Consider the following 14,048-nt stretch of genomic DNA (forward strand, 5'->3'; position numbering starts at 1 on the left):
CTATGTCCGTCTTTGGTTGTAAAGAGGTTAACTGAGTTAGCAAACGATCATTCATTGTGGCCAAAATCGCAAATGTGTATGGTGGTTCAAATACGTTGTTGCAAACCATCAGTGATATTGCACAGCTACTGTTGATTTTTATGTATTTTACAGAATGGATTCAGTTCTACTTCTTTTCTACTGATAAAAAAATGTTTGTTCTTTTTATTCATCCTGTTTGTTGTGTGTGTTATTTTAGTCGTGTTGTGATTGTAAATTGTGTTAATGGGTAAAGTATGGGTAAATGGGTATAGAATCACTTTTCTGTTTTCTTTTGCTGAGTTATCCCAGTTTGTGGTTGTGCGAGTGCACTTCTGGCCAGCAGATTTTATTATCTACTTTAGATAAAAGCTGCTCCATGTAACTAGGCCAGCCGGCGGGTTTATGATAAATTTATGTTTGCTATTATTTTATTGTAGATAGTAAAAGCGGAATAATAGTTATTTCATGATGTCTGTCTAGATTATTAGCAAATCACTTTGCAAACAGGATGAGTCAATGTGCATTGGAACGGTCTCCTGGGTTTCCCCAGAAAATTGGACTACACAACTGAATAGCAATGCTTGTAAAAGTCATAATATTTGCATACGCAAATGATCTCACAAAAAATTTTTTTTAATATAATTGTTGTTTCATATGTATCTTGCAATGATATTATTGTACATTTACCATGTCATAGAAACCCTGTGGAGCTTGCAATGATGACTCTGGATTAGTGTTGAGCGATACCGTCCGATACTTGAAAGTATCGGTATCAGATAGTATCGGCCGATACCCGAAAAATATCGGATATCGCCGATACCGATATCCGATACCAATACAAGTCAATGGGACATCAAGTATCGGAAGGTATTCTCATGGTTCCCAGGGTCTGAAGGAGAGGAAACTCTCCTTCAGGCCCTGGGATCGATAGGGATGTGTAAAATAAAGAATTAAAATAAAAAATATTGATATATTTACCTCTCCGGCGGCCCCTGAACTCAGCGCGGGTAACCGGCAGGCTTCTTTGTTCAAAATCAGCGCTTTTAGGACCTGAGAATCACGTCCCGGCTTCTGATTGGTCGCGGGCCGCCCATGTGACCGCCACGCGACCAATCACAAGCCGCGACGTCACCGCAAGCTATTAGCGCGCTCATTTTTGAAAAATGAGCGCGTTAATGACTTTCAAAGACGTAGCGGCTTGTGATTGGTCGCGTGGCGGTCACATGGTCACATTTAAAAATGAGCGCGTTAATAGCTTGCGGTGACGTCGCGGCTTGTGATTAGTCGCGTGGCCGCGACCAATCACAAGCCGCTACGTCTTTGAAAGTCATTAACGCGCTCATTTTTCAAAAATGAGCGCGCTAATAGCTTGCGGTGATGTCGCGGCTTGTGATTGGTCGCGTGGCGGTCACATGGGCGGCCCGCGACCAATCAGAAGCCGGGACGTGATTCTCAGGTCCTAAAAGCGCTGATTTTGAACAACGAAGCCTGCCGGTTACCCGCGGACTCACCAGGGGCCGCCGGAGAGGTAAATATATCAATATTTTTTATTTTAATTCTTTATTTTACACATCTCTATGTATCCGATACCGATACCCGATACCACAAAAGTATCGGATCTCGGTATCGGAATTCCGATACCGCAAGTATCGGCCGATACCCGATACTTGCGGTATCGGAATGCTCAACACTACTCTGGATATATCATCAGACTCTGACATATGCTATTCATATCACATATCATACGAGAAATAATTTATAGAAGACCTCACCACATTGGTCTTCATCTGCACCATTTTCACAGTCCTTTACACCGTCACAATGGAAAGCCTGAGGAAGGCATATTGTGAGGTTTCCACACGGAAAGTAGCCCACTTTGCACACAGTAGCAGAAAAGGAATCTGAAATTATTGGGAGAAATGAACACAGTTATCGATATGCTTTTCACATACTGTAGAGACTATTTAAAACTTTGGATACATATGTAATATATACTCAGTGTTCCACTGGGCTGCCGAGGGCCCACCAGTAACAAACTCCAGGGCCCCATTTTTCAACTACATGCAAATGTGACATTCTCCTCAATCACAAACTTATATAACAATAAACTGGGCAGATTGTTAAATGAATAAGATGCCGCCTTTGTCTGTACATAGTGATTCAAGTATATAGTGCCAAGTACTGCTCATATAAGAGGGTCGTGGTCTACTTTTGCACAAGGGCCCTCCTGTGAGCCAATCCAGGCCTGTATACACGCCTCTACAATGAAATTGCAACACCAAGAAGGAAAAGCCATGGAATTATGGAAATCACAGGATTGATAGACATGATCAATGGAAATAATATCAACAAAGGTTTCAAAACATCTCGTTATGAGCGCCATGTGCAGAAATATGCACACGTCTTGGCTGCTATCAATCTGATTATGATTGGTTTTCTGAGGATTGTTCCATGCGGAATACACCAAGATCTACTGCTATGAGCTCTCTGATGACCAATGACTAGTGATGAGCGAATATACTCATTGCTCGGGTTTTCCCGAGCACGCTCGGGTGATCTCCGAGTATTTATTAGTGTTCAGAGATTATATTTTCATCACTTCAGCTGAATGATTTACAGCTACTAGCCAGGCTGAGTACATGTGTGGGGTTGCCTGGTTGCTTGGGAATCCTAACATGTAATCAAGCCGCCTAATAGCTGTAAATCATTCAGCTGCCGCAATGAAAACTAAATCTCCAAGCACTAACAAATACTCGGAGGCAGAGGCGTAGCTAGAGCTTTTGCCGCCCGGGGCTGTTCCTGAGTTTGGCGCCCCCCCCCCCCCGGCTCAATACACACAAAGGTTACCAAAAATGGTTTTCCTGTTTTGTAGAACTTAAACTGGGCCAAATGGTGTCACCCCCACATGCCACACCTGTGACTTAATACCACCACACCATGACCAGGCCACATAGTGACCGAATAATACTACATACAAGGGACAAATACCACCGCACCATTTCCAGACCACATATTACCACCACATAGTGACTGAATACTACAATACTGATCAGTAATAAAAAAAACCCACAATACTATCACCATAAGTGCCAGTATTCACAGGAGATCTGTACTTAGTATGCAGTGTCTGTGTAGAGGTAATACAGAGATCACTGGTGACATTATACACAGGACCTCTATATAGTATACAGTGTATAGTGTCAGTGTATAGGTAACACTGACTCACCAGTGACGTCTCTAGGTGAAGTCCTTCATCTTTCATCCAGCACAGACCGCCATCTTTCCTTCCAGCCAGGACTCGTTTCTGCAGGAAATAACAGTTATCTCGAGCTCCGCTTGCAGAACACATTACTTAATTTTTCACAACTTCTACATTACATCACATGAAGAAAAAAAGGTGATATAGTGTCACTCTGCACAGTAACAGGCCTGCCCCCCATTTAAAACAGTATACTCAAAAAATAAAATAAATACATCACTGCAGTAGTAATATCCCTTAATTATCCCCTATGGTAACACTATTCCCCACCCTGGCCCCGTTTATCTCATTCCTGGCTCCAGCGATATGTTCTCGCATCCTGCCCTCATGAGTATCCATTCTACCCCATATGATCTCCCCATCCTGCCCCACCAGCCTCCATCGTATCCGTCCTGCCCCATGATCCAATCCTGCCCCGTGTCTCCAATCATGCCCCGTATCTACATTCTGCCCATACCTCAAGTCCTGCCCCCAGTGTGTCCAGCATATTACCCCCATGTTGTCCAGCAATCTGCCCCAGTGTGTCCAGCATATTACCCCCATGTTGTCCAGCAATCTGCCCCAGTGTGTCCAGCATATTACCCCCAGTGTGTCCAGCAATCTGCCCCAGTATGTCCAGCACTGCCCCCAGTGTGTCCAGCAGTCTGCCCCAGTGTGTCCAGCATATTACCCCCAGTGTGTCCAGCAATCTGCCCCAGTGTCCAGCCTTTCCCCAGTGTGTCCAGCTTTGCCCCAGTGTGTCCAGCATATTACCCTCAGTGTGTCCAGCAATCTGCCCCAGTGTCCAGCATTGCCCCAGTGTGTCCAGAAGTCTGCCCCAGGGTCTCCAGCATTGCCTCAATGTGTCCAGAAATCTGCCCCAGGGTCTCCAGTATTGCCCCAGGGTGTCCAGCAATCTGCCCCATGGTCTCCTGTATTGCCCCTGTGTGTCCAGCATTCTGCCCCATGGTCTCCAGTATTGCCCCGGTGTGTCCAGCAATCTGCCCCATGGTCTCCAGTATTGCCCCGGTGTGTCCAGCAATCTGCCCCATGGTCTCCAGTATTGCCCCAGTATGTCCAGAAGTCTGCCCCAGGGTCTCCAGCATTGCCTCAATGTGTCCTGAAATCTGCCCCATGGTCTCCAGTATTCAGTGTGTCCAGCAATCTGCCCCATAGTCTCCTGTATTGCCCCAGTGTGTCCAGCATTCTGCCCCATGGTCTCCAGTATTGCCCCAGTGTGTCCAGCATTCTGCCCCATGGTCTCCAGTATTGCCCCAGTGTGTCCAGCAATCTGCACCATGGTCTCCAGTATTGCCCCAGTATGTCCAGAAGTCTGCCCCAGGGTCTCCAGCATTGCCTCAATGTGTCCTGAAATCTGCCCCATGGTCTCCAGTATTCAGTGTGTCCAGCAATCTGCCCCATAGTCTCCTGTACTGCCCCAGTGTGTCCAGCATTCTGCCCCATGGTCTCCAGTATTGCCCCAGTGTGTCCAGCATTCTGCCCCATGGTCTCCAGTATTGCCCAGCAATCTGCCCCATAGTCTCCTGTATTGCCCCAGTGTGTCCAGCAATCTGCCCCATGGTCTCCTGTATTGCCCCAGTGTGTCCAGCAATCTGCCCCATGGTCTCCTGTATTGCCCCAGTGTGTCCAGCATTCTGCCACATGGTCTCCTGTATTGCCCCAGTGTGTCCAGCAATCTGCCCCATGGTCTCCAGTATTGCCCCAGTGTGTCCAGAAATCTGCCCCATAGTCTCCTGTATTGCCCCAGTGTGTCCAGAAATCTGCCCCATAGTCTCCTGTACTGCCCCAGTGTGTCCAGCAATCTGCCCCATGGTCTCCAGTATTGCCCCAGTGTGTCCAGAAATCTGCCCCATGGTCTCCAGTATTGCCCCAGTGTGTCCAGCATTGCCCCAGCCCCAGACAGTCAGACATAAAGAAAAAAAAAAAAAGTAAAATCCTCACCTCTCCCGTTCCTAGCGCAGGTCCGGTGCAGCCAGTCAGCGTCTCTCCGGCTCTGCGACGCTCAGGACAGAGAGGCAGAGCGGCGCGCACAGTAGTGACGTCATCGCGCCCTCTGCCCTGAGACGTCGCAGAGTCAGAGGACGCTGAAGCCGCAGGAACCAGGAGAGGTGAGTATTAGAGCGGGGGGGGGGGGAGCTGGCCCTGGTCGTGGCGGCGGACGGCGCCGCCCGAAGAGTTAAAGGGGCGTCTTTTTTTTTTCCCCCTCTTCTCCTGCAGCGCCGGCCGCCCCCCGCATTGTGCCGCCCGGGTCGGACCGCCCCCCCCCGCACCCCCCTTTCCTACGCCACTGCTCGGAGGACACTCGAGCAACAAATATATTCGCTCATCACTACCAATGACGTCTCAGATATGCTTGATAAGAGACAAGTCCGGAGATGCTGAATGGCAAGGTAGCATGTCTCAGCCAAGAAGTTAGATCTCAGTAGTATGAGCAATAACATCTCAGCTGAAGCACATGCAGCTACATAAGAATGTGTGAGATATAAGACTCATTCATCAAAGCAATTTCACCAGAATTCTGTAATAAATAGCTTTCAAAAGTTGCTAAATTTTTGCACAACTAGGAGTTGGCAGATGAGCTCATACAAGTTTATCAAAATGTGTCAATGTTAAACGAGTAGTCTATGTAGCAGTAATGCAGAATACATGCAGCTCATTTATTCAGTGCTCATATACTTTAGTGTGCTCATTATATTTGCATGTCACTTAAGCTGTTACAGCATATCTATAAATACTGGGCACAGTATAACATTGCATTCCATATAACAACATAAAATGGATATAAATAATCTAGACACACCAAAAATAACGTTTTTTTTCTCATGTGAAAAAAAAAATCATACCAAGAACAATAATTTCAGAACTTTTTACACCTTTAATATCACCCATAATATGTACAAATCCATTGAGAAACAGATTGAAATATATATATATATTTTTTTTTTTTTGGGGGGGGCAATACAAATAACGGAAACTAAAATAATGTGATTATATAAATGTGAACACCATTTTATAATTGGGGATGTGGTTGTGTTCATAATTAGTCAATCACATATAAACTCATGTTACATAGTAGTCAGTCCATGGCTGCTATAATTTACAGAGATTCTGATTAACTTCATATAATGTTTAGCTTTTCTAGTAGCATTTTTTCCTGATATTTTCTTAGTTACATTATATAGCAAAAGCCATGGTCCGTAAACAGCTTACAACACAGCCAAGGGATCTAATTTTTGAAAGTTATCAGTCAGTAACAGAATGCACAACTTTTTCCAAGGCACTTTATGAAAACTTTTATTTTTTTTCATTTTTTTTAGTTTCTATTCTACTTATTAGTCTCCTTGGGTACTTGAACCTGCGATTGCCTGATTACTTGTAATTCATAATGCAATATAGTAAAAATTGTATAGTATTGCATATAGTAAAAATCATAATCTTCTTTGAAGCCTGGCCACAGGCTGGGTTTCAAAGGAGCTCCATGATGAAAGGCGTGAAAGTTTTTAGCAGATGTCATAGCAATCCATCGGCGCCCTGCGAAGGTATCACGGGATGCTGATGGGCGAATAGGATGATGCCCCCGATTCCAGCGCACTGCTAATGCCACTGTCAGAGTTTGATAGCGGCATTTAACAATTGAACAGTCACGGGTCGAGCTTGGCTCCATCTGTTGCTGTTAATGTCAGGTCCTAGTAAGGTGTTACAGCCACTATCTACTGGATATAGCACCTCTGAGGCAGTGACTGGTATTACAGGTGAGAGTCACTGTATGCTCCTTCCAGGATGCGCACGGAGGAAAATTGAGGCCATGGGAGTGCATTGCAGTTACAGGCGAAGCTGTGATTGCAATGCAGAATAAAAGTAAGTCTTAGTCTTGGTAAAACTATTTGTCCAAGGCAGGTTTAAGAAAACGTGCTCTGGGCTTTTATGTTTTGAAACGGATTACAGGATGGTAGTGGTGCAGTCCATTTAATTCCCGGCCTGTGTTTTCCAAGTGGCCCATGGCCACAGATTACAGTTAAAATCCCTGCTGTAAAAGGTTTGGGTGTGTCATTTTCAGAGTCAGTGTCAGTCTGGTGTTTGCAGGAGTACAGAGCAGGAGGTTCTGCATAGCTCCACCTGTGTGAGGCAACACAGGCAAGCGGAGCCAAACAGCCAAGGCAGCTGGAAATCCTGGCACCTACAGAATACACAGCAGTGCAGTCACCCATGGCAACTGTTCTCAGGTGGTGGACTGGCGTGTTTACTGGCTGCAATCCAGAGGATATGGTTCCCGGCTGCGATCCAGAGGATATTGTGTACTGTGTATTGCTGTAAGTTGGACATTAATGCTGTGAGTTAAACATTAAAGAGCCATTTTGTTTTGAACTTTGCTGGGTCACTGTCTCATCACTGCATAGGATGCTACCCCTGCACTGCACACCCCAAGAGCCTGCTTCATACACCCGATATCGATTTGAGTAATGCATGTAAGGTGGATGTCGAAGAGGGGTTAATTAATGTGGAGGGAATTATGAATAGTTCCAAATATAAATCATTTTTGCATGAAAACCTTCAGACCTCTTCTAAGAAGAAGATAAGAGTTTTCGAATGACCCAGCAAGAGTCCAGACCTGAATCCAATTGAAATTCTGAGGGTTGACATTAAGAGGATGCTGTACATAGGAGATGCCCTCAAAATATGGCAGATTTGAAGCTACTGCAAGGAAGAGTGGCCAAAGATTGCTAAGTCTAGATGTGCCATGCTGATAGAATTCTACCCAAAAAGACATAAATTCAAAGAGTACTTTAGCAAAGTACTCGTTTAAGGGCTAATACTTATTTGTGAGGAAAACGGACTGGTGTTATTAAAAAAAAAATCAGATGGTACTCTGACAAATGTTAATCTACGAGTCCTTGCTCATCTGCAATTTTTTTCTCAGCTCAAATTGGGTTCCTATCTAATGAACACCTTTGACCTCACTCTTGTGGTGCCATCAGAAAGGTCCTTGGGGTTCACAGCAAATTAACTCCTTTCACCTCAATTACGTTAGCGCAAGTGCCATGGGAATAGGTCTAACGACACTTGCGCTTATGTCTGTGAGTTGAACTGAATTCCTTGGTTGTGAACTTCCAGGACCTTACTGACGACACAGCGAGCGTGAAAACTTGTTTCATGCAGTTGTGTGAAGAAGGCCTTAATGTGGATTGAAATAAACAGAAAGGCTATGATCATTAAAGGGAACCTGTCACCTGAATTTGGCGGGACCAGTTTTGGGTCATATGGGCGGAGTTTTCGGGTGTTTGATTCACCCTTTCCTTACCTGCTGGCTGCATGCTGGCCGAAATATTGGATTGAAGTTCATTCTCTGTCTTCCATAGTACACGCCTGCGCAAGGTAAGATTACTTTGCGCAGGCATGTACTATGGAGGACAGAGAATGAACTTCAATCCAATATTTCGGCCAGTATGCAGCCAGCAGGTAAGGAAAGGGTGAATCAAACACCCGAAAACCCCGCCCATATGACCCAAAACCAGTCCCGCCAAATTCAGGTGACAGGTTCCCTTTAAGCAGACTGGCCTTGCAAGTTCTAAGCCCCTAGCAACTGTTAAACTAGCAGTATGTGTTTGGTTGAATTAGCTTGCTATTTTGCTTAGTTAACATGCTGTTTGGATAATGTCGTTACCTGGTGGCATAATATCCTGTCCGATAGTCAAAGAACTTATGCCAACGAACTTTATAAATATTTACAAGGTTTAATTCTGGGGCCATTTCCGGTAAAGTTTCTACATACTGCACTTTTTTATAGATTATCTTAATGAACTAGAAATTAAGAAAACAGGATGACAGTAAATCATCAGATCTTTCTCTTGGCATCTTGAAATGATGAGGTCTAAAGCAAAATCGACTAACACCATCAATTATTGACAGCGGGATGTACAGTTTGGCCGGTAGCCTGTATCTAAAAAGGGATGTTTTATTGATGTGTAAGCAACTTATTCATATTCACCCGGATCTTAGTGAATCATGGTTTCATTAATGATATGGGACATGATGATGATGAGGTCCATAAGTCAGGTAGTTACAGTATGTGGAACTTTCAAAGATGTATTGACTTTGCCTGTTTGCCGTCATCTTTAGTTTCTGATATTTTCCACCATCTACAAACTTATATACTGCACAAATTTACTATCGGAGCCCAAATGTCCTTGAAAAAAATAAATGCATGAGGATACGTTTTTTATATTTTATAAGATTTTACTGTCACTATAAAAGTGGCCAATTTGCCTAATGGGCAACAGTGCGGCTGGACGGGTTACACAACTGGCATGTGCATCTCTGGAGGCAGTGGCAATACATCTCAGAAGCACATATTTAATCAGCTACATCATATTCTTCAGCACTTTACAAACTTTATCATCACTGTCCCCATTGGGGCTCACCATCTAGATTCCCTATCAGTATGTCAGAGTGTGGGAGGAAACTGGAGAACCCGGAGAAAACCCACAGAAACACGGGGAGAACATACAAACTCATTGCAGATGTTGTCCTTGATGGGATTTGAACCAAGGACCCCAGCGCTGCAAGGCAACACTGCTAACTACTGAGCCCCCTTGCTACCCATAGGCTCCAATTAGGATGTAAGAGACTAGGACAGAACTCCATAGACAAGTAAAACTTTGACCAGAGATGACAATATGTCATAAATTATTGACATTTTCTTTTGACAACCCTTACAGGACAGAAATACACAGAATGTTGGTTTCTACCAATGGATAGACATGAGCGCACTCCTATGAAATATATTCTGCCTCCTTATAAATAGAAGTCGAGATGAGAGAGTTAGAAATTCTATTAGAAAGACATATTTGTTGCATGTAGGAAACAACGGAGAGACAAATACAAATTCATATCTCAGCATCGTAACCTGCATTGACTTGATTATTGAGGCACATAACACTCAGTCAGGGTTAGCTCACATGAGAATATAAAAAATCATTCAGAGTTTCATCCAGAAAAGTGGGACAATTATTTTTTCATTTGTCATCCTTATATAATCCATTTTATTACAGCCGCAGCTATTAATTATTTACAAGATCATTTACAGTTTCCTATGCTACAGAATTGCAATCTATCCATAAAAATGTCATGCTATTCTTTAACTCGTTATGGCATCCGATTTCTTTGCGCACCCATAAATTTGAATGAGCGAGTCTCATCCGATTTACAGAAGAAACCAGACCATGCCATGATTTTTCTAATGTGCAAATTCGATCGGTGAAAAAAATCGTTCATCTGCACTGCCCATTGAACAACATTGGTCCGATTGCTGTCCGTTTTTTTCATGGACAGCACTCGGACCATAAATATGGAAGTCACTATTGAAGGAGAATTTTTAATGAATTACTCATCTCTGGAATGTTACAGATGAGTATGGTAGTGTGTTGGACATTGGTCCATGTTTCTTGGTACTGTGTACCATATTATCTCCAAAGAGTCTGCGAATTTTGACACAATTCATACACACAAAATATGTCACCACTCACTAATCCCAAACCAAAACCAATGACTATACCAAAATTAGACAGTAGGAAAATAGCTGAATGTGCACGTATAGATTAACAACGTAGGTTGGTCAATACAGTAGCATGGTTTGCACACTGCTCCATAGATTATGGCGACATATTTTATTGTGCACCAATGAAACAAAACAAAATACCATTCTTTTGGTGAAATCTGGCATCAGGGTCAGTTTACTCCTGGTACAGATGGAATATCTGATGGATACTTCGGCAAGGTTAGATTTCAACAAAATGTGGGCCAGACTAAACTTATAAATGGGGCTCCAAACGCAGAGACATTGTACTAACAGCACATTCATATACTATTCAAAATCACAGCTACTTTACAAAGAACAGTGTTACCAATAATACCACTATACCAAGCCTAAATAATACTGTCACACCATGATCATTATACCATAACTGCTCAATAGAATTACCTTATATGTACGAAGGCTAGTATTACCGCCATGCTTGGATCAAAGTATGCACAATAGCTCTGCAGACTGTATAAGTAATTGCAGTGTTCTTAAAGAGGCCCCCTGACACATGAACAGAAACTAAAATACCTTGATAAAATCCCTAATTCTATCTCTTTACTGTTTTGAAATACATCCCAATGTGCAGTCTGTAAAATCTCTGCCTGCAGTCCGACAGAGCGTTTCTTCATAGTGCTCCCTGGGGGAGGTCTGCTTTAACCCTCTCTCCCTGATTTTGCCACTCTTGGTTCTGCAGCATCTGAGACTGCTAGACTGCTTGTATCTGTGATTGCTAGAATCTGGGAGGGAGGGGTGAACGCATACATTCCCAGAGAAGACTGTGTAGAAATGCCCAGTTGGGCTGCAAGCAGAGATTTCACATACTGTGCTCCAAAAGCAAAACATAATGTGAATATCTCTGAAATGGAGTGATGTAATGTAAAACAGAAAATAGCACCAGAATCAGGGAAACTAAGAGATATTAGAATGCATTAAATTCAATGTTTTGAGCAATTAACAAGTCCTTTTTTAAATCCAATGATTCAGAAGTGACATCTTCTCTAACGAGTCATTCATTTTTTTGTTTTCCATCTGACCCTGAACTCTATGAAGACTTCTCTACAGTCAAGACTCCGTTCTGTAAGAGTTTACTACACAGACATCTTTTTTCAGAACTTTCTCTATTTTACCTGAAAATAATTGTGCCACATTGACAGTTCCCCCTACAATAATAATACCTCAGATGTTTAATGTTATTAATTTCTCATTATTTAGAGCCAACAAAGGTTGCTATAATACAAACACTGGCGCTCACCCAAAAAACTACCTAGTGATTTTCAGCTGCTGGCATCGATCAGGGTAGTGCCCCCCTGTGTAGCAATATGGATCAATACAAACAGATAGATGTCGTTAAAGATGCAGAAACCAATATCACATAGCACGAGGTGAACAACTTAAAAGCAAAAAACAAACAGAGCCTCCCCGTGAATTCACGTCACCAGAGGCTCCCTAACCCAGAAACAGATACTCCCCTCACCACTACAGTACCGCACTAGCAGCACAGTCTATCTCGCAATAAATTAGGTGCCGATGCCTCTAGCTTACCTATTATGAGACTGTCACAGCTACGTGCGGGTCCGCGCTGAGTGTGGGTGGATGTCCCTCTGTCCGGTATAGACCGCCAAGGGTTCCGGCGTGGTGCGTGTCAGATGACGCTATGCAGCGTAACTCAGGGAAGCCCCGGCCGGTAGCGTTCCCTGGATACCGCAGACAAAAACGGCAATGGCCGATAAGCTCCTCCTACCTAGTGACGTCACCTGCAGTAAGGAGCGCTGGATCGCTCAAAAAGGGGGAGAGGATTAAACCAACGCGTTTCAAAGAGCAACGCTCTTCTTCCTGTTGTTCATCAGTACAGAGATTAATTTATCATTATCACCCTACCCCCACTGAGACTCACAATCAACCGTAACCTTTTTTAAAAAATTTGACGGATTGTGACTGATGGCAAAAAACTGATGTGTGGAAGCAGCCTAATAGCTCACCTGAAATCACTGATGTATAGAAACTATTCTAATACCATACCTACTAACAGTCAAAGAGGATCTTTCACCAGTTTTAGAATCTTAAACTGTCCACATCAATGGCTCCAGAGCTTAATAAAAAGTGTGTTTTTATTTTTCATCTCCGTTGAGGAGATAGATATCAAGTAGTAAAGTTTATAGCATTTAATATGATAATTTTCACTGTAACCAAGGGTGCATTAGCAGAGATTCGTATACTTTTTCCCTTGCATGAAGCTAACCAATCATAGGCAGGTTTCATGCAGGGAGAAAAAAAAACTCCCTGAGAGAGAGAGAGACATGCAATGACACACATTCCTGCTTGCCTCCCAAGGTCACACTCGTAACGCCCCCTTTCATTTAAAATGATCTCAGGAGGCAAATTCTCATGGTGATCTATGTCCGGCCCATAGATCTTAACAGATCATTTACATATTAAGAAAAACGTGGACTTTTCTTGAATAAGATATCGGATCAATGATATCAAGGTATCATTTTATTTGATTTTCTTTTACCTACTTGCCCATGTAGAGCGATTAGTAGGTTTCAGCCTACTGACAGATTACTTTTAAAGGAAACCTGTTACTTGATCCATGCTGATGAAACTTCAGGCAACATAAACTAGAGCCTGGCTGCACAATTGCAGCCAGGCATGTTTCTCTCTGAAGTGCCATGGTTTTTCAGAGAAAACATAGTCTGAAGAGTCCCGCCCCACTCTAGTTGATTGAGAGGTGTATTCCATGAGTGTACAGGGAGAGGCTGGCTGGGGGCCACTCAGGACTGGAATGATCTCTCTATAGTTCACGTCTGTGTCTTCAAAGTATGTTATCTCGGAAACACCGAAGCAATAGTGCAGCCAGGCTCTGATTAATGCTGATCGTGGTTTGGGCAGCATGAATCAAGTGACAGACCATGAAAGTAGGATGTGTGAAGCCGGCCTGGTAGGGGCTATAGGTGTCCAGGTTTATTGATTGCATCAAGAGCCATAATAAAACTTGTGTTCTAATATTATGCCAGGAACTAAATACCCGGGTAATTTAAATGTTAAGCCCAATACAGTGGAAACTGAGTTAATTATCTTCATTAGTAAATCTGTCTGCAGAGAATGTAAAAACTAATTATTTGTTGGTACGGTATTTGCAATTCTCTACTCTTCACATTATGAACAATTACAGTACATTCAAATTTATTG

At 43.3% G+C, this 14,048-nt stretch overlaps 1 protein-coding gene across 1 annotated transcript in view; it reads right to left on the minus strand.

The window, feature by feature from the left end:
* The window catches only part of RXFP2 (relaxin family peptide receptor 2), a 513,675-nt gene that overhangs the window by 302,527 nt on the left and 197,100 nt on the right, over nucleotides 1-14,048 (minus strand). The window contains exon 2 of the mRNA XM_069759002.1: nucleotides 1,794-1,922. Within this exon, the coding sequence (XP_069615103.1) occupies nucleotides 1,794-1,922 (129 nt within the window). The remainder of the gene's footprint in view (nucleotides 1-1,793; nucleotides 1,923-14,048) is intronic.

This window comes from Ranitomeya imitator, chromosome 3, assembly GCF_032444005.1.
Source record: "Ranitomeya imitator isolate aRanImi1 chromosome 3, aRanImi1.pri, whole genome shotgun sequence".
NCBI lineage: Eukaryota > Metazoa > Chordata > Amphibia > Anura > Dendrobatidae > Ranitomeya > Ranitomeya imitator.